The 21,521-nt window shown below is 42.8% G+C and overlaps 1 protein-coding gene across 5 annotated transcripts in view; it reads left to right on the top strand.

The window, feature by feature from the left end:
- SYBU (syntabulin) overlaps positions 1–18,388 on the top strand; it is a 113,643-nt gene extending 95,255 nt beyond the window's left edge. For all 5 annotated transcript variants that reach the window (XM_043601618.1, XM_043601615.1, XM_043601616.1 and 2 more), the window contains 4 exons: positions 6,228–6,330; positions 13,004–13,207; positions 14,877–15,026; positions 16,550–18,388. In XM_043601618.1, the coding sequence (XP_043457553.1) occupies positions 6,228–6,330; positions 13,004–13,207; positions 14,877–15,026; positions 16,550–17,654 (1,562 nt within the window). In that variant the 3' untranslated portion in view covers positions 17,655–18,388. The remainder of the gene's footprint in view (positions 1–6,227; positions 6,331–13,003; positions 13,208–14,876; positions 15,027–16,549) is intronic.
- The last annotated feature ends 3,133 nt before the right edge of the window (positions 18,389–21,521 follow it).

The raw sequence follows: 21,521 nt of genomic DNA, 5'->3' as shown, positions 1-21,521 counted from the left end.
GACCTGAGCCAAAACTGGAAGTCAGACACTTAAACAACTGAGCCACCCAGGCGCCTCTGCATCTTGGTTTTCTTATGTAGCAACAGGTCTTCTAGATGTTTTCACTCCAGCACACACAGCTTCATGTCACTCACTCCTTGCATGATTGTAGACTATACTCTTAGGTCCCTGTATCATCTGATTTCACCAGTCACTATTGATGGGCAGTTAGGTTGTTTTTTTGATGCTTAGGTGCAGGACAAATTCCTAGCAATACAGCTTTCTTTTTTATGGATATTACACCAACTCACACTCTTGCTAACTCTTATGGGAGTATTTTTCCCAAACCTTCAACAGAAGTAGTGATATCAAACTGTTTTTTTAATTTTTTGCCAGTCTTGTGGATGAAAAAAAAAACCCTTGTTTACATTTACATTTATAATGTTATACATGAGATTGAGTGGCTATTTGTGTAGGTTGATCATTTATTTTTCTTTGCCATCTGCCTGTTCATGTCTTTTGCCCATTTTTCTGGTTTTTTTTCTTATTTGTATGAGCTTTTGGTAAATTAAGGAGATTGGCCCTTTGTCTGTCATATGTTGTAAATATTTTCTTTCAGTTTATTATTTGTTTTTGACTGCTGTTTTCCCATAAGCAGTTTTACAGTTATGTAGTCATATTTTTCAATACAAAATTATTCTCTAAATACTTTAAATTTGAACTTCCTTTTGTTTTTAATTGTTTATATATGTTTTTAAATTTACGGTGTCTCCATCTATTGAACATCATTCAGAATGAAGATAAATCCTTTGTGTAATTTAATGAAAATGATGCTTAGAATTTTTCAGAAAGACTTCTGAAATGCAAGAAAACTTGTGTATATATTTTCAATCAGTTTATTGGTCTTTTGATCAAATATTCCTTTTCTAAGATAAACATCTATAGGGGTTTTAGGGAATAGTTTGCAAAATCTAAAGTAAAAATCCTTTAGGTTGTGAAGCATTTCTTGGATTCATTGGCTAGGTGCCCCAAGGCTTCGCAGCTCAGAGTCTGTTCTACCAAATCTACTTTAGAGAAGCTTTTTTTTTTTAGAGTGTCTTCTGTAATTACATGTGTCCACTGCCCCAGTTGCTCCTTAATCACTCTGCTTGGCTTCAGTGAAGATGGCTCCTCTCCTCCCTAGAGACTTTTAAATAAAAGATCTGTGTATCTGTGTGTGTGTTGGGGGAATAGGGGGAGGATGAAGGGATGGGGAACTATTTTTTTATTTTTTTATTTTCTAGTTTGCTGCCTCTATTTGAGGTGGGGATATAGGTGGCCAACCTGAATTAATTCGATAGCTTTGTAATGACAAAGGATAAAGGAAGGTTTGGGGTTGCTTCAATCAGTGGTTTAGAATGGCTTAACATGGCTTAGTTGACTGTCTTCAGAGGCCTATGATGCTCTGATGTATGAGGAGGACTCCATAGTCTCCTGAAAGCAGGCAAAAATAATAACGTCCTAAGAGACCAGATTGCAGGCAGTGTTTCAAAACAATAAGTCTAGTTATTAGTTTTTGCACATACTATTTTTGTTTCCATTTTTCCTTTTCCAACTCCTGGCCTCACCATCACATGCACAGAATGCTTATTACCCTAGCAAGAGTACAGCAGTACTACCTACCAAACAAGAACCACCAGAGCTTCTGGAGGCCAGCGAGCTGAGCTTCTTGATAGTTGGAAAATGCCTTTTGCTGCAGGATGTATAGTCACTAGGACATTGGCAAAACAAGTTCATCCTCCCCTTTTCAGTCCTGGAATCCTGCTCCACCAATGCCAGCAGCTGATCGAAGACAATATTGATGAGGATGACTTAGATATGCATATTTTCAAACCCTGTTTAGCTGATCAAGCACAAGTCTTCAAAAGCCAAATATTGTGTCCTTTGCTTTGTCAGAGTATTCTCTGTGACATCAGAGATTTACCTTTGGGTATCTATGCACAGGCACATGGGGGGCAAACACATTCTTGACCACAAAAACTGCTTTAGCCATCCAAAAATACATATGATGCAATGTATATTAAAAGTTTTGAAATTGAGCGTATCCTTTGACTTAAAAATTCCTGCAGGCATTTATCCTAAAGAATAGCAGGCAAGGGGGCGCCTGGGTGGCTCAGTCGGTTAAGCGTCCGACTTCAGCTCAGGTCATGATCTCGGCGGTTTGTGAGTTCAAGCCCCGCGTTGGGCTCTGTGCTGACAGCTCAGAGCCTGTTACAGATTCTGTGCCTCCCTCTCTCTCTCTGACCCTCCCCCGTTCATGCTCTGTCTCTCTCTGTCTCAAAAATAAATAACCGTTAAAAAAAAAAAGAATAGCAGGCAAGGGTATAAATTTGCATTCCCTGGAATATCCATGAAACATCAGGCCTGTATTTTAAGAGCATGGACCCTGGTCAGATGACCTGGGTTCAAGTCTTGCCCCTACTTCTTGGGAGTTGTGTCCCCTTGTGCATGTCACTCAGCTTCTTGGCCTCATTTGTGAGAGGGGCTGATAATTGTCCCCTACCCCCTGGAGTCTGTACTGTCATGAGAAATAAATGAGTAAATATGTGGGACACCTGAGTGGCTCAGTTGGTTAAGTGTCCGAATTCAGCTCAGGTCATGATCTCACAGTTCGTGAGGTCAAGCCCCATGTCAGACTCTGTGCTGGCAACTCAGAGCCTGGAACCTGCTATGGATTCTGTGTGTCTCTCTCTCTGCCCCTCCCCCACTCATGCTCTGTCTTTCTCCATCTCTCAAAAATGAATAAATGTTAAAAACTTTTCAATAAATAAATAAACATTTAAAAATAAATAAGTAAATATGCTTAGAATGGTTTTGGGCACATAGTGTTTGTTACTAATAATGGAATAATTGGGCATAGCCTATTATTCATTGATTTAATAAAACAAAATGTAGTATGTTTAAAGATACTCACATATTAAAAGAAAAGCAATTAGGTTACATAGTAATGTATTTACTAGGAATGCTGAGTAATTATATACCAAAAGGTTAACTATAGTTATTTATTTTTTTGGTGATGGAATAATAGACTACATTTTCTCCTATGAATCATTGCTATTTTCTAAATTTTCTACAAAGGAAATGTGTAATAAAAATTGTCCTTTTAACCCCTGCATAGGAGTAATAATGGCTAACACTTATTGAGACCTTACTATATCACACACACACACACACACACACATTCATTGCTTACAGTAACCTTGACAGATGCCATGATTATCATCTCTGTTTAACAGATTTAGAGACTGAAACAGAGAGGTGAAGTAATTTGCCTAAAGTGAGTGGTAGAGGTAGGATTTGAACCCGGTCTGTCTGACTCAGGGCCTGTGTTTTTAGGTTAGGTACTCTCTTTGTATGATTTTTTTTTTAATTTTTTTTAACGTTTATTTATTTTTGAGACAGAGACAGAGCATGAACGGGGGAGGGGCAGAGAGAGAGAGGGAGACACAGAATCGGAAGCAGGCTCCAGGCTCTGAGCCATTAGCCCAGAGCCCGACGCGGGGCTCGAACTCACGGACCGTGAGATAGTGACCTGAGCTGAAGTCGGAGGCTTAACCGACTGAGCCACCCAGGCGCCCCTATATGATTTTAATAATACAAATGAGCATTGAACTACAGCACCCACAACAATAACCTAGTTGCATACAAATTCAAAAGAAACAGAGTGCCTCTCCTTCCTTGAGTCTTTGTTGCCAGCTAGTAGATAAATCGGGGGTTTTCAGGTCTCCAGTCTTCCTCTTATTTGTCTTGCTTAGTAAATGATGTAGTAAAATCAACCTTTCCTTGTACCCCTTCAAAAGAGTGTATTGACTTTACATTGCATTGACCAAACTGGAAATGTATTTTAAAAAATAGGAAACTGAAATGGCGTAAGTAGCATAGACATTTTTCTCTATCATATTACTCAGTCCTGAATGCAGCCACTGGGTACCCCAAAAGAGTCTTCTAACTTCTTTCAGAGTGCAGAAGGGAAGTTAGAGAAGTATACGAAAAAAGTGACCTTGGACCCTGCCCATACCTAAGAGTCAATATATTGAGTTCCAATAGCAATGAAACGTGGAACAGACTTGTCCCTTCGGTTCAGAGTACATAATTACCAAAGATCAAAGTCATCTTGAGGAAACAATGGATTTTCAGCAGTTGTCTGTTTTTGTTCTAGAATTTCTCTTGTTATTCAGGTAGTAAAGTTATAATTGATGGGCTTTTGTGTTTCTTTTAAGGAATGAAAATTGGGGTGTTTCAGAGCCATAATTTTATGTTAGAAAAGAATATCTCAAACCTGGTGGCTGCAACCACAGGATCTATTTTTGAAAAATGTCTGCCTTTATCACTTAATAACCAACCTGATAATTTACTAGCCGGCAAGGCTGGTTGATTAAGGCCATCAGGACTGGTGTATTGCTGGACAGCACTACCAATGATGAATCCTTGAGATTGTAAAATACTACAGGTTAGCCAGTGCATTACTCAGAGGCAACTAATTACATTTGGGGAGCTCATTACAATGTTAGACAGTCTCTGAAATCCAGAAGGAATAGCCGGTCTCAGTCCTGATAAATTGCCACCCTAGTTCTCCCAGAATTCTGCTGGGAATTGGGATTCACTGCTGACATCTGTGCTAAGAGGTCATTCTTGGTCTCTTCCACAAGAGGCTGCACTTCCTGAGAGGTCCTGGAAGCCAGGAAAGGGATTTTTCTCTCTCTGCCTTGCCATCACCTGGCAAAACAAATACAACCCATCAGTGAGAGGATCTGTTCACCAGTGGGCCAGTCCAGCTGCATCTTGTACCAGTGGGTCATCTTGGCAGTTAGGCAGATGGTAGTATATAGTTTACCCAGGAATCTCCCTGGCGCCCCTCCTTCCCGCTGCCTTCCTGAGGATGCAGCCTGGTATGGAGAAGTGGCAGGGGAACTTGGTCCTGCCAGGATTTTTCCCCCACAAGCCTTGGACAAATCAGCTTTGACTTCTTCAGTGTAGAATAGTGAGATATATGTCTGCCTTACAGAGTTGTCAAAATTAACAGAAACAAAGAATAGAAATCATGTCCTTATAGGGCCTTGTGTTATTATTGTGATGATAATTATTGTTAGAATCTCAAAGGATTTAGATTATTCATATTTTCCTCAACTCAAAAATGTGAGTTGGCTCTGGGTTCTAGACCAGAAGAGTCATAAATTGTGTTGTAGGAGTTGAGAGATAAGGTCAAATAAAATTGTATCCCTAGATTTATTTTCCAAAAGCATATGGAACATTATCTTTTTTTTTTAAATCTTCTCTTTCTTCTTCCCACTTCTTCTCTTTTGCATCTTTCACTCTCCTTAACTTCCCCAGGCAATCCTTGGAATATTTCCATTATTACTATTCCAGAACTATGTATTTTTTGTTAGAAATGAATTCATATTAATTATTCTGCAACACAGCATGTTTCTAATTACATACTGAACTGTAGTCTGTGCTCAAAATAGAATGTGATTTTTGTAATGAACAATACCCCTACCCGCTCCCCCCCCCCCCCAAGTAAAACTTCACATATCAGTATAATCCAGTTTCCATCACTGTCACTGAACTTTCTTCATTCTGTTTGGAAATGTTCCATTTCTGCTTTTTGTTAGGGTTGTGCTCTTGATAGAAAAATAGCAGCTGGAGTCAGAGAGTCACTGATCAGATAGTGCCGGTTCAAGCAGTTATCCGGACCCAGGCTTTCTTCCCAACGGCTTCTAACAGACTGATTCTCTCCAGACCCTAACGTGCCAGATTCAAGTATGGCTAGCTGACTGCAAAAGCCCAAAGATAAACTCTCCTGGAAAAACTCCTTTGGGACTGACAAGTCTGCTTTTCGTTCTGCCTAAAGCTTGGGCCCTGCACGTTGATGTTGTCGAGGAGGGCCCGACACACAGGAAGAGGCGTGCGTTTCTGCCCCAACCTTGGGTCACGGTGCATGATCAGCTGGATGATGGGTGTCTTTATGAAACTGGCCTCACCGTGCTTCTAAGCTGTGTTAATGACGTGATGTCGTTGTACTTGCACCTTCTCTTGTTTGCTTTGAGGGAAAGGCTGGGAGCCTAGAAGGTCTGGAATCCTGCCACTTGCTGCGCTCGAGTGTGCACGCGCCGCGCCGGGAGCCGGACCGGAGAGGCAGGAGGCTGGCCAGCACGTTCTCAGGTTTCCTTTCCTTCAGGCCTCTCTCTCACTCCCCTGTTGTTTTTCAGGTAGCGAAGCTGATTTTAGCTCCTCGAGCAGCACGGGCAGCATTTCCGCTCCTGAGGTCCATATGTCTGCTGCGGGAAGCAAGCGGTCCTCCTTTTCACGCAAGTAGGCGCCGTCTCCTGCTCTGTAATTATTGAGACGCTTTAGGCAGGTGACTCACCTGTACTTTATGTTTCTTTAGAACCACCTGGATTACTGTCCGTTCATGATTTTGTTATTTTTCAGTGAGTAGGTTTTGGTTTTTATAATGGTTTGAAATTGAAACTTTCCCCTGTCCTACCAACTGTGGTCACAGGGCTTGACCAATATGTGTCTACCCGGTGGCTGTCTCTCACCCGGTCCTTGGCTGTGTGTCTGCTCATCCTCTGCCTTCTCTTTCTCTCGCTCACCCGTGTACTCACCTGGTATCCACCTCCTACCTGCCCTCCTTCATGACTGTGGCTGATTTCATGACTTCTTGGCTGTGAAACCTCTAACTTCATAGTGACCCCTGAATACTCCCAACAGTCACTAGGGGAAGGGGGTGAAAAAAGACTAAAGTTAATGGCGTGGGTGGCCACCACCATAAAGAGACATTAGAGCAGAATAGCTAAGTATCTGTGCTCTGGAGCCAGGCTGCCTTGGTTCGAATGCCAGCTCCACCACCTATAAGCTGTGTGGCCCTGAGCAAGTTGCTTAACTTCTCTGTGCCTCAGTTTTCTCATATGTAAAATAGGACTATACCCATACCCACTTCATAGGGTTTATATACACATAGTGTGGGGTCAGTGCTTAGAACATACCAAGCATCAACAGATGTTCACCATGGATGCTATTTGGGTTGTGGGAAGAGAGGAACTGTGGGAAATCATGACCCACCATTCACATTTGGTAGGAAAGGTTGTAAGCCCTGGGACTCTCTCCTACTGTCAGTGACTTCATTCATTCAACAAGTATTTATTGAGCTTCTGCTATGAGACAGGTTCTGGAGATATGGCAGTAAACAAAACTCCATGGAAATTCTATTCATTCTAGTAGGAAAAAAAGACAATAAATACATAAATAATAGAATTATTTTTAAAAACACAGAGAGAGGGGCGCCTGGGTGGCTCAGTCGGTTAAGCGTCCGACTTTGGCTCAGGTCACGATCTCGCAGTCCGTGAGTTCGAGCCCCACGTCGGGCTCTGTGCTGACTGCTCAGAGCCTGGAGCCTGTTTCAGATTCTGTGTCTCCCTCTCTCTCTGACCCTCCCCCGTTCATGCTCTGTCTCTCTCTGTCTCAAAAATAAATAAACGTTAAAAAAATTAAAAAAAAACAAAACACAGAGAGAAAGGATATTGAGAGCAGTGGGATACGTGGTACATTTTAAATAGGCTGGTTCCAAGACAGCTCTGTGATAAGCTGAGCTCTGAGCCAGGGACCCGAACAGTTCAATGGAGTGAGCAGCAAGACACTGGGGATGATTTGTTTTTAGACTTTGGGCAGGTCACTGGACTTTCCCAGGCCGTAGTGTCCAAGTTTGCAAAAAAAGGGTTGGACCACATAATTTTTAAGGTCTCTTCCTGGAGAAAAACTAGCTAATTTCTGGAAACTTGCATTCCCAGGATTCAGCAAGCAAATATTTCCCATTCCTCTTGGGTGAGCAGAACGTTTAACTGGTGTTTATAAAGGGACCTGAGACCCTCTCTGGTGAAGTTTTATTGTTAAAAAACAAAGCTGAAGCCAGACAAGCAAACAAAAGCGTGAAGTCCACAATGAAAAAGCACAATTGTTCTATCCCCAAACACAATCTAATTTGGAAATAAAGTGCCTCTGGGATCACAGAACATGAATATAAACATTCTCAGTATAAATCAGATGTGGCTTGCTCTGGGAATAAACCATTTATCTAACCCATTCAAGAAAATTAGCACATACCATGGTACAAGGTATCAAAGAGCAGAGCAAAGGAAAAAAGAAATGGCCTGTGGAAGAGGCCAATTTTATTAAGCCTTGCAAAGAAGTTTGTGTTTGTGGTTAATTTCCAAGCTAATGTCAACAATACTGAGTGCCTTACAGAAAATTGTCTAGTCTGGAATCCATGGTTTCTCCAAGTGACTAAAAATTGACATGTTAATCATAAAATAGCTAAATAGAATTACATGCAAATCAGATACAGGCGTCATCAATGGAAAATTGGAATTGACAATGTTCTATCCATGATCCTCACTTTTTTTTTCTTTTTATCTGACCCAGGCACAGAGCACAGTCAGTAGATTTCTGTGATGGGGTATCTTGGGCATCTCACGTAATATTTGTGCTCTGTAGGATCTTGCAGTGAGAACAGCTCCTCTAGATGGGCCGGGTATCCATGCCAAACTTTATTATTTTTTTTAATTTTTTTTCATGCCAAACTTTATAATAGCTTATGATCCTTTTAAATGGCTTGCTTCTCCTGTAATAAATGAATTTTCTCTGTGGAGAATTAGCTCCTGGGAGGAAGGTGAGCACGAACATTTGGGGAAGGAGTGGGAGAAATAAACAAGTGGAGTTGGTGAGAATATTTTTGACAGGGGATTTAAAAAACAAAACTTAAAGATTTACAAATAATCTCTTCTTTTTTTTTTTATTTTTTCTTCAACGTTTATTTATTTTTGGGACAGAGAGAGACAGAGCATGAACGGGGGAGGGGCAGAGAGAAAGGGAGACACAGAATCGGAAACAGGCTCCAGGCTCTGAGCCATCATCAGCCCAGAGCCCAACGCAGGGCTCGAACTCGCGGACCGCGAGATCGTGACCTGGCTGAAGTCGGACGCTTAACCGACTGCACCACCCAGGCGCCCCCAAATAATCTCTTCTTACTGAAGGCCAACTCTGCAAACATTTCTGAAGAATTCTCTTTCTTAAACTAAAATCCTAATCTGATCAGAGGTAGATAGAAATAAGAAGGGAAAAAAAAATTGGAATTTGGAGTCAGAGAAACATGGGCTTTAGTTTAGCCTCCATTATTTATTAGGTACATGACCCAGAGTCCTGAGACTTACTATTCTGGAAAATGGGTTAATAGTGGCATCTCCCTCACTGAGTTAAATGAGCTAATATATGAGTGCTTAACATGGTGTCCAGAATTTAGTAAAAGCGTCCTAAGTGGGTTTTAGTCAGTAGTGGTAAAAATGATACTAGTGGACATGATGAAGAAGATGGCGATGGTGGTGATGATGTTCATATTAGTTTTCTCAGGCTGCTGGCGCAAAGTATCACAGACTGGGAGGCTTACACAACAGGAATTACCTTCTCAACAATTCTGGAGGGTAGAAGTGCAAGATCAAGATGTCAGCGGGATTGGCTTCTTCGGAAGCCTCTCTCCTTGGGTTATAAAAGGCTAATCTTGTCTCTGTTCCTCAACGTGACCTTTCTCTGTTCCTGTGTCCAAGTTTTCTGTTCTTATAAGGACACTAGTCAGACTGGACTGGGATTAATTAAATTCAATTACCTTTCTTTAAAATCCTGTTTCCAAAAACAGCCACATTCTTAGGTACTGGGGGTTAGGACTTCAACATTATGAATTTGGCAGGTAGACACGATCCAACCCATAACAGTGATGATGATGATTGTGATGATGATAATAATGTTACCGGGAAGTAAAGGACAATGTTGGAAGAGGGACTGAAATTCACCTAGGCCCCTTATGAAGTTGGTTCCCTTCTTCCCTTCTCCCTTTCTCTCACTTTCCATTTACTGTATTCAGGTATTCGGGAAGTGGGCAGGGTCCACAGAATTCTGTCTCCTCTTTGTGGAAGGCATTCTTCTTGTCCACCACACCAAGGGATTTAGACTGGGCTGAGGAAGATATCGTCGAGTTTGACTGTTCATGGCCATGACAAATATGGAACCCTAGCCTTTCATTTGAAAATGTTTTGCAATGACTTTGTGTCCATATGTGTTAGCACTTGAACTGAACTAAATGTAAAGAGCAAGACTGATATTTTTTTAAAGGAGCTTTTCCATTTTTTTAAATGTTTATTTATTTTTGATAGAGAGAGTGCAGGAATGAGGGAGGGACAGAAAGAGAGGGAGGGAGACCAAAGATCAGAGAATGAAGAGCCTGATGGGAACATGAACTCAAGAACCGTGGGATCATGACCTGAGCTGAAGTCAGACGTTTAACCAACTGAACTACCCAGGCGCCCCCCCCAGACTGATATTTTTAAGCATGTAGTTTCTTTTTTTTTAAGTCAACTATTATAGTCTAATAACTCATTTCCTGAAATATATTTGAAGATTTTATTGTACTATAGTAATGTTTAATACTTGAAGAGATTTTATTTATTCAGTATCACAGGTGAGTTATTAAAAATTCCCATTTAACTTATTTTGTATCTTAGTGACTGCACTGTAGTAAAAGGTCAGTGGTGAATTCTTCAGGTAATAACCACATACATAGTACCTAATATACCTGTTTACAAGCTCCAAACAATATATTCTATTTGTGTAAAGTAAGAAGGAGGCATTTCTGTAACGTTCAAAAATCTGTATTTAAATCCTAGTTTGGCTGTGTGTTCTTGGACCAGATTTTTCCCTGAACCTCACTCACTTCACATAACTGAATACTTCACACACTTCACATAATGTAAATGAGAGGTACCAGCTTTATAGCATGATGCTCAAAATCAATGTAAAACTGTGTTCATAAAGCATCTGGAACAGGGCTAGGGCACAGAAGGTCATTGGTGAAGGTCGACTCAGAAGAGAATTCCCAGGTCAAAATTAGGTTAGCTCCTTACTGTCTCTCCTGACTTGTAGTGTGGAATCCTGCATATTTCTCATTGTCACATTGAGAAATAGGCTGGTTGCAGTAGACTCGGAAGTGAAGTGTGGAGAAGCAGATCCAAGCCAGAGCCCATCGTGTTCTTTTCTGCTGCTCAGCCCAGCACCACTGGGCTGCTGAGTTGGTTTGTCACAAAGCCATCAGCCCATCTGTTCCATATAAAGTGTCCCCTTCTCACAAAAAAGAGGCAGAGTCCCTTTGGATGATTTCAAAAGGAAAGAACTTCTTAACTTTAGAATTTGGTGATGTTTCATTTATGTGTGATTTACTGGGTTGACAGCTAGTTGAAATTATATTTGATTTTGAGTAAGTGTGGTTTTGGAGCCAAGTATACCCACACGCACACTCACATTTACACAAGTTTCTCATTGAGACGTGTCAGTTGAATACAGATGTAAATCAGAATTGCAAAGAGGGGATTGTCAAAAAGCAGTACTTCTGGATGAAAGGTATCTTGTTCTCTTTCGTTTTCTTGTAATGTCAACAAGAAATATTTCTGACACAGAACTGTTATCCTATTTAAGTAATTTCAACATTCTCAAGTTGCTGCCTTACATAGTGGGTGCCAAATCTCTGAAATGAGATTAATAGGGAAGTCTGAACAAGTTTTTCCTGTAATAATATCCTACAGCTGAATTGCCCTTAACATCTTATCAGATGCACTCACGTGCATTCTTTGATTGGATTTTCACACCAACTCTGTGAGGACAACAAAAAAAGGTTATTATTATATATCCCCATATATTTAGTAGCTTACTTGCCCAAGTTTCTAGTAAGTGGCATGGCTAAGGCTCAAACCCAAATTATTCGTTTAGCTGTCATTTAGGGAGCATCTAGCATGTGCCATGAAGTAGTGGGGATATAAAAGAACAGACTGTGTTCCTGCCTTCAGAAGGCCCTAGTCTAGTGGGAAAGACAAACAATTGTGTAGTTGTGAGACAATGCAATAAACCCCAGGATGCAAGTTTTCACGGAGTACTAGGGAACATTAAGGAGCCACACATATACAAGCCTAGGGAAGGAAGAATCCAGAGAAGGCTGCTTGGAGTGGATTTCCATCAGTCTCCAAGTTGTAAGTATCCCAAGGGTTAGGGTAGGGAGTGGGAGAGCATTCTAGGCAGAGAAAATGATAAGTTGAAAAACATGAAAATGCTGGAGAGCATGGATCGTCAGGGAAGTGTAAGTTGTTTGGAATTCTGGAATACAGCGGGGGAAGGGAGGAGTGGCAGATGATGGGTTCGATGGGTAGGTGGGATCAGTCTTTTTGAGGCCCTGGGGAGCTGTTGAATGGCTTTGAGGACAGTGATATCCAATTCCATTTTAGAAAGGCCACTCCAGCCAGAGAGTCAGCCTCCTTGCTTAGGGGGCAAAATAACAGGCCAGGGAATGAAGAAAGAGCTTTAAAACATTTCAGCAGTTAAACGATAAAGGTTGTGTTAAGTCATTGGGGATGGAAAGAAAATAGGTGGTTAAAACTGTAGGCTTGACACACTTATATGAGCTGTTTATCTGTCCTCTTTTCTCCTCTTCCTTTACGGGCAACCCCGTTTTTTCCCCCATACTCCAAATGAACCACCCTCATTTTCTTCCGCCAGCATGAACCAAACCCAAACATTTTTAAGCTAAAACAGGTGTACTGGAATGAAAACCACATCTTCAAAACAGCCTCTAAAGTGAACCTAAACCAAATCAATATTTTACATGGTTTGTGTTCTTAACAGGCATTTGGGATTAATTCAAAACAAGCTTTATGGTCAGAAACTATTTGAAAGAACAGCAGAGGGTGAGGTTGCCTGTGCTAATGGCAGAAGGAAAGAAAGTTTCAGTCAGGCAGCAACAAGACTGTCCCTGAGGACGGTAATTATATTGCCCCTTTCGACTCTGAAGCTTGGATTTCCTTAGTAGTAACTGGCTTTTAGCAGGAGTTAAGTATTAGCATTTGAGCACTGGGAGCCCCAAGCATTTTAACATTTCTCATGTTTTCTCTCCCAGCCGAGGGCCCCATGGGCGGAGTAATGGAGCTTCATCGTACAAGTCTGGCAACAGCCCCCCCTCCCCACGGGAGAAGGACTTCCTGTCCATGCTGTGCAGGAATCAGCTGAGTCCCGTTAACATCCATCCCAGCTATGCGCCTTCTTCCCCAAGTAGTAGCAACTCCGGCTCCTACAAAGGAAGTGACTGCAGCCCAGTCATGAGGTGAGTGCTGTTCATCTCCCAGGTCGTGGGGCTTAGTGTGTCCTACTTGGTAAGTTTTCTTTAAAAAAAAACTTAGAAAAAAGAGGAGGCAGTTACCTGGGTGGCTTGGTTAAGCATCCAACTCTTGGTCTCGGCTCAGGTCATGATCTCTCAGGTTCGTGACTTCAAGTCCCACATCAGGTTTTGCACAGTCAAAGCGGAGCCTGCTTGGGATTCTCTCTCTCTCTCTCTCTCTCTCTCTCTCTTTCTGTCTTTCTTTTTCTGTCCCTCCCCTACTCATGGTCTCTCTCTCTCAGAATAAACTTCAAAAAATTTAAAAACTTAAAAAAAGTTATGCATCTCTTGAGCTCCTGCCTTATTCTGTAGAAAGCCACTTCTCTTTCCTTTCCCGCACTAAGCTGATCCTTCAAGGGCAGCTGCAGAAAGAACACAAACCATGATTTCTGGTAAGGCTCAGCAGCCCGGGGAGGGACTGGATAGGGAGGAAAAATGGCACTGTGGCAGGGGGAGGGTCCCCAGAACGGGAAAGAACCATCCACATGTTCATTCAAATGTCAGGTATCTGTTGAGTGCCATGTTGTGCCAGGGACCATGTAAAGCACTGGAAATGGGACAGTGGACAGCAGGGAGGGTCCATGTGCCAACTGCCCAGACGATACCAAAGACATTGCTCATCTAGTGACAAAGACATGTTAAGGCTTTTCTGCAAGTACCTGTTGCTGCGTGTGTTTGTAAGAGGTCAGGAGGCTGTCCCAACTCAGTCTGGAGGGATCAGAGTAAATGACATTGAAATGGAATCCAAAAGTCAAGCAAGGAATTAATTAGTCCCTGGGGGGCATGAGGCTGCAGAAAAAAGGACCTCCACAACCAAAGGGGCCACAACAGGGGGACTGGAAGGTTGGGAGGTGGACACAGGCCATCTGGATGGAGTGCAGGTTCAGCGGGACCAGGGCGAGGGCTCCAGCGTTGGGGAGAAAGCTGCTAGCCCTCCTTCCTCGGCCTTCTTCCTTCTGGGTGGCCATTCTCGTTAGTCAGCTGTCTTCCAGCAGGGATGCCCAGCCCTGGCCAGGCTTTAGAGGGGCCGACATACCAGCTCAGGAAGATTTCTACAACACCAGGCATCTCTCTTAGAAAACACACACTCTGGTGACAGTGGAGTGGCCTTTCCCCTTTGGAATGAGGAAACTTTCCACCAAATCAGCACACTCTTGCCAGGGATTGATTTCGGAACTTTTTGAATTCAACTAATAACAATCGGGATGTTTAGGCAGTGGCACATTGTGTGGAAAGTCAGGCCGTCTCGCTCCAGTCCTTCCCCCCTCCACCCGTCCCACTCATTGTCCTCTAACAGTGCATTACTCCGAATCAATCCACAGGCAGGCCTGTGCACAATCATGCATTATTTTGTATGAGGTCATTCTTAAGCCATAGAAAACTCCTCCCTCTCCACTGTGTACACCCTCTCCACAAACACCCTCCCCACACTCTCCTGAGTGATGAGCAGTCCTAAGATCAGCAGGTAACATTACAACCCCCTTCTTAAGTGAATCCTGCATCATTGAGGTTTCAGACCCCGGTACCCAGCTGTCTTTCCTTCCCTAGCTGTGAGCTGTGCCGTCACTTTTCTTTTTATAGAAAAAGTAACATTTCATTGCTTGGATTGTTTCAGGCGGTCTGGAAGGTACATGTCCTGTGGTGAAAATCATGGTGTCAAACCCCCAAACCCAGAGCAATATTTGACTCCTCTGCAGCAAAAAGAGGTTACAGTGAGACACCTGAAGACCAAGCTGAAGGAGTCGGAGCGCCGGCTTCATGAAAGGTGAATCTGCATTCCTTGCACGCTGAGCTAAGGATAGTTTCTTTTTCCATGAAATGAAACACAAACCCACACTATAGAGAAATAGAAAAGAAATTTTTTTTCATTTTTGGTAAATTCCTGAAATCAGCCTTTCAAAAGAGCCATTTCCTATTCCTCAGTGATTTGGCTGTTTCAGGAGCACCGGGGACCCTGTAAGGTTTGAGGGGAACCTCAGCTTCTGGGTGTGTACAGCTCGGACATGAAGGGTTGGGTGTGTGCGTGGCTATTTTTAAATGGCAGGAACACTGGCAGGAACAATCCCATACTTCCAGCAGTAAGGGTCACACGTGGGGCCCCTATTGAGTCCTGTTTATCTCTCTGAGAGCATGGACGGCCATGTGCACTATGATTCCTGCAAGCTATTTCTGGGTCGAAGGAAGAGGTTCATTATTCTTGGCTAAGTGTTAAGGTAAAAAACAAAAACCAAAAAAAAGCCCATGCTTAAGAGATCTTATCACAGAGAAAAGACCTTTGACATCTTGGGGCAGGCCAGATTTTCTGCTTCATGATTTCCCTCGGAACTTTTTGGGATAGACGAATGGAGCTCTGACCAGGGTGGCTGAGAGTTCAGGGCAGGGGTGGTGTGAGTCAGACCTTACTTTCTGGAAGTCTTTGTTTATGATTTGAAGAATCCCTGTGAGGGTTTGAGCAGTCATGGCAGAGAAGCAGGGGAAGGCAATGAAACTGGAGACTACTCCAGTCTAAACTTAGAGAAGCAAAATTAACAACATCTCCTCATGTATATCAGGATCCTGACTGCCTGGTTTTCATATCCACTGAGAATATGAGGACTTGTATTTACATTGACTGTGAAGAAATTATCTATCAGGAGGAATCACCAAAAATGATCTTGAAATCAGGGTCCTGTGAAGGATCTAAAAAATGGGATAGATTTTCTTCAGTGTAGGATGGATCCACTAGCATTTTCCCCTGAGAAGAGAGGGAATAATTTTCACAAAGTCCTTGCAATATGCAGCATTTTATAATTCAAAAAAAAATTCAAATTATTACTGGAATATGATCAGAACGGTTCTGCAAGGCTAAAACTTACCAGTTTGCCTTCCATCTTTGATCGGTAATTAAAAGTGAAATGAACTTTACTTCCAGAAAGTGTAGATATACGAAAAAGGTGGTCTACGGACATAAAAGGAGGCTAAGAAACTCTAATGTGTCCTATTAACGAAATTTCAAATATTAAATACCGAATAGAGGCTAATGCTTACACTTCGCGCATCGCCTGACAGCACTCAAAAAGAAAAGAAAAGCAGAAAATAGTCACATTTTTTATTCTGATTCTAGTTACTCTTATCATTTTTGCTATTTTGCAATTAAGGGGGGCAGTTCCCGGCTAATACCTGTGAGAGAAAAGAAAAAATCAAAACTGATTTAACCTCCAAGTTTCAAGGGCAAGAGTCCGGGCTCCTGGCCTTGGGGCAGAATCGCTACGCGCCAGGTTGGAAGTTGACCTTGCCTTCTCCCTGCAGGGAAAGCGAGATTGTGGAGCTCAAGTCCCAGCTGGCCCGGATGAGGGAAGACTGGATTGAAGAAGAGTGCCACCGCGTGGAGGCACAGCTGGCCCTGAAGGAAGCCAGGAAGGAGATCAAACAGCTCAAACAGGTCATCGAAACTATGAGGAGCAGCTTGGCTGATAAAGATAAAGGCATTCAGAAATATTTTGTGGACATAAATATTCAAAACAAGAAGTTGGAGTCTCTACTGCAGAGCATGGAGATGGCTCACAGTGGCTCCCTGAGGGATGAACTGTGCCTGGACTTCCCATGCGATTCCCCAGAGAACAGCTTCCCCCTCGGCCCCCCTTTCGGCAAGATGGCAGACGGGCTGTCTCCGGAGGAGCAGGGCACCGAGGAAGGGGCCGACGGCGAGCCGCTGGTGGGAGACGGTCTGGCCGACCGCACAGATTTGCTGGATGGCATGGTGACCGCCGCCACCGCAGAGGCGGGCGACCTGGTGCTCCTTCACCCCGCCCCCGCGGCAGCGGCCCTCGACGGCCTCCCCCTGGCGGCCGGGGAGGAAGAGGGCAGTGCGGTGGTGGAGCGAGCGGTGCAGACCGACGTGGTGCCCTACAGCCCCGCCGTCTCGGAGCTCATTCAGCACGTGCTCCAGCTCCGGGACCCGTGGCCCTCGAGCTCAGCATCGCCTGACGAGTCCGGGGCTGACTCGACAGAAAGCTTCCCCGAGTCCGTCTCTGCGTTCATGGTGGATTTAACGCCAAGAAACCCCAACTCGGCCATCCTTTTGTCTCCCGTGGAGACCCCCTCCGCCACGGTGGATCCGGAAGCTCCCGCAACCCGCCTCATGAGCGAGCTGGATTTTGCAGGCCCCACGGAAGAGAGGTTGGACGGCATCATCCCGCTGTCGCGCGGGGCCGTCGGGACGCAGTACTGGAGCAGCAGCTTCCTGGTGGATCTCCTGGCTGTGGCTGCCCCCGTGGTCCCCACTGTTCTGTGGGCATTCAGTACTCAGAGAGGGGGGACAGATCCCGTCTACAACATCGGGGCCTTGCTCCGGGGCTGCTGTGTGGTCGCCCTGCATTCGCTCCGCCGCACCGCCTTTCACATCAAAACCTAAAATAGAAGTCGTCGTTTCCGTGTGCCAATCTGTCCCGTGTGGCGTCGTGCCAGGTGGAGAAACAGCAGGTCGACTTGCGGCGGCCTCTAGTCTGTCGTTTTTGCTCCTCGGTATTTGATTTGCACTATATTTAGTTGAAGCCTGCTCACTGTTTAAAACCGGAGGTATCTTCAAAGGCATGGAGACCTGGTTCAAGTAAATGCCCCACCAGTGGTAGAGAAAGCATGCTCATGACCCTGCCGTGTCGTCTGAGGTACCCGTTCTTATCCTAGTGGTTCAGGAAGAGAAAATGCAGAGTTTGCACTTTTCAAGACAGCTTCTGTAAGGCTGGCATGTTATCTCCTTGCTTTGCTTTGTGCCGTTTTAAAATGTGTAATTGTTACAGCATTCCAATGGTCTTGTGCACAGCAGGGGACTGTAACCAAAAATAAAACTGTACTTGTGTAATTGGTTTGAAGAAGTCTTGAATAGCTCCTTAGCGTCTTACTTGGGGTTGATAAGATTTGAGTGTTTGCAATTTTTTACTAAATGTAGCTTCAAAGTCGTGAAATGGCTTGTTTGTTCCTAAACCTGTTAATTGATGAGACTGTATGTAAGTTTACGATGTATTAACTTATTTTTTGCTTATTATATAGTGTTTTATTGGAAATTGTTTGTAACCACACACTTCAGCATGATGAAAATAAAGATTAGTGTTTACATTTAAATAAATGTTTTATCCTCCCGTAAAATAATTACCTGTGTGGTTTTACTTCTGTAAATGGTAAGAAAGGCTAAATGGATACTTTCTTCTTTATCAGTAGGGGTCTATAAAAAATGGACTTAAGAAATGAGAAAGAGGGAAAACAATGATTAAAAGAGGCGAGGATTTCCTACTCTGTCTTTAAAAAAGCATTGTTTCTGACTGAAAGTAGCTTTGATTGCTCTGAAATTACTGATACATTTGTTTGTTCATACATTTATTCACTAAGATGTGTTGAGTATTTTCAGAAAAGTTGGGTTGATTTTCTTTAAGCATGTCAGGGATGCAGAGGGGGAGAATGTGCTAGCACCGTATGCTTCCTCCCCTTGGAATAATAGGGTGGCTGGGAAGGATGAGGTAATATTTGATCTCTGTTACTTTATTTTTCCCTTGTGAGGTGGGGTATTATTCTATTTTACAGATAAGGGAGCTAAACCTCAAAGAGGTAAAATGCTTACAGTTTCATGGTTCATCTCTAGAAGCCATGATTTCAAGTGTCTGCAAAGCAAATGGTTTTTTCCACTCTACCACAAAGCGAAGAGAATATCCTAAGTTCTCACCCAGAGACTCTTCTTCCATAGCACTTACCACGTTTAAACATACTGTATTTTGACTTTCTATGTCTTGATTATTGCCCATTTCCCCCACTAAAATACTAGGTCTCTGAGGGCAGGGATCTGTGTTCTGTTTTGTTCACAGATGTATGTCAAGAACTTAAAACAGTATGCATAGTAGGGGTTCTAAAAATTGTCGTTGAATGAATGAATTAACCCAACAAATACTTCTGGGTGCTGGGCACTTCACTGGATCAGTCAGCAATACTGAAGGGGACAGATAAGGTTTCTGCCCTCAGGGAGTTTAGGTTCTGTCCGTGAAAGACAAAGAACATGCCAATAAATGAAGAAAATCATTTTAGGTAAGTACTAAGTGCTAAGTACTTCCAAGTAAATAAAGTGTTTTGACCAAGAGTAACAGGAATAATGGTAAGGAACAAATCTCTGAAGAAATAACATTAGTACTGATGGATTAAAAAGTGCCAGGTATGTGCAGATATGGGAGTAAATTGTTGCAAAAAGAACAAAAGCAAAAGTTCTGAGTCAGAAAGGGGTTGGGCATGTGATGGGGCATCAAGGAGGCCAGAGTGGCTAGAGTGGAGGAAGAAGTGGAGTAAGCCGGCAACTGGGAGAAGTGGAGAGGAAGCTAGTTCATATGGGGCCATGTAACCATGTTAGGGTTGGTTTGAATTCCTTCCCGGTGCAATGAGAAATATGAATGGACTTTAAACAGGACAGTGATATAATCTGGGTTTTTTTTTCTTGTTTCTTTTCTTCCTTTTTTTTTTTTTTTTTTTTTGTAACTATGGCTGCCATGTGCAGAGGCGTTGTAAGCAGGCAGGAGTGGAAGCAGGGAGACCAGTGAAATAGTCTAGATGAGTGATTATGACAACTTGGAGGTGGAAGTGGATATAGAGACTAACTTGAATAAAGATACAACTTAGAACTGAGGTGATTTGCAGAGAGATCGGATGTGGGGAGGGGAAGTGGTAGAGTTTAAGAAAGAGAGAAATTAAGGATGACTCTGGAGCACCTGAGTCAATGGTGGTACCATTTACTGAGAATGGAAAGAGAAATGCGTTAGGGAGAATAATTTGAGGTGTCTATTAAATATATATGTGGAAGTGTCAAGTGCATAATTTTACATATGACTGTGAAAATCACAGGAGTCATTGGGGCTGGAGTTATAAACTTGGGGCTTTTCAGCATTTACATACTATTAAAATGATGGGATGGATAAAATCATCCAGAGAGAGTATAAGGAAAGAAAGAAGGCCAAAGACTGAGTCGTAGGGCATGTCCACATTCAAATAGAGGATAGAGAACCAACAAACCAGGCTGAGAAGAAGCAGCCCAAAAGTAGGAGAAAAACCAGGTGAAGGTAGTACTGGGAAAAATCAAGAGAGGAGAGCGATTCAAGAGTGGAGTGGTCAACTGTGGAATCCAACCAAGAAGTTGAGTAACAGGAGAACAGATGCATGCCCACTGGCTTTGACAAACTCTTAGTGACTGTCCAGATCTTTTTCTTTGAAGAAATAGACGATTGAAGTGGTTTGGAGAGTGAATGGAAGAGAGAAAGTAGAAATCAACGTGTGCCGCTAATTTTTTAAATAAGTTTCACTGTCAAAAGGAGTAGGGAAGTTGGTAATGGTTACAAGGGGATAGGAATTACAAGTGTTTGTTTTATTTTTCAATATTGAGAGGAGATAGAACACATTTGTATGCTTTCATAGTTGAGAAATGGGAAGAAATTGATAACCTAGGAGAGAAAGGATTAAGTGAAGGAGAGAAGATGAGAAGGGATAGGATGTAGGGCAAGCGTGTGGACAGAGGTAGTTTGTCTCTGGTAGGACATTTCTTCTACTGGAATACACACGTGCCTGAGGGCACACAAGTGCACTTAGCACACCATAGAGGAATTTGGCTGAAATGGAAGGGAAACTATTTCTGGAGGTGAATAATCGGAAGTGTCCCAAAATAATGAGCTGTGCTGACTCAGGTCCCTTCCTGTAGTCCAGCCTAGACCAATACCTAGATGCTGTTTTCTTCCTTACAGTCCCTCCCTATGTTTATTTTTAGTCATTGCTAAATTAAAGCATTTTTACCTTCAGAAAAATTATAAACTTGTTTTTGGTATCCACTGTTGCTACAGAAACAAATACAACACACAAACTCAGCACTGTTCTTCATCAATTCAAGATGGATGGGAAGATGGGCTCTGGTGAAGAATTCTCCATGAACCACAAATATTTATGTTGATTATCAAATTGGAGGCAGCTGATCACAAACAGTGAATTGCTTTGTTGTCATAACGATCTGTGTCCCTCTTTAAGTAAAACAAAAGATTCAAACAAAATTATCTCATCTGAAACATTGGACGCTGAGTATCCTATCCACATTGAAACGAATGTGTGCGAAGGTGAAACAGGAGATCCTGGACCAGTTCTGTTTTTCTTTTCCTCACCCTCTGTCTCCCCACCCTTCCTCCCCTTCTTCAGAGTTTCAGTCTGTGGAAAATTACTGCTTTTATTCAGAACAGTCTCTCACAAATGAGTCCCTTGGAGTAAATAA

Source organism: Prionailurus bengalensis, chromosome F2, assembly GCF_016509475.1.
Source record: "Prionailurus bengalensis isolate Pbe53 chromosome F2, Fcat_Pben_1.1_paternal_pri, whole genome shotgun sequence".
Lineage (NCBI taxonomy): Eukaryota > Metazoa > Chordata > Mammalia > Carnivora > Felidae > Prionailurus > Prionailurus bengalensis.
Note: the sequence above shows the minus strand (reverse complement) of the source record. Positions and strands in the feature narration are given on the sequence as shown.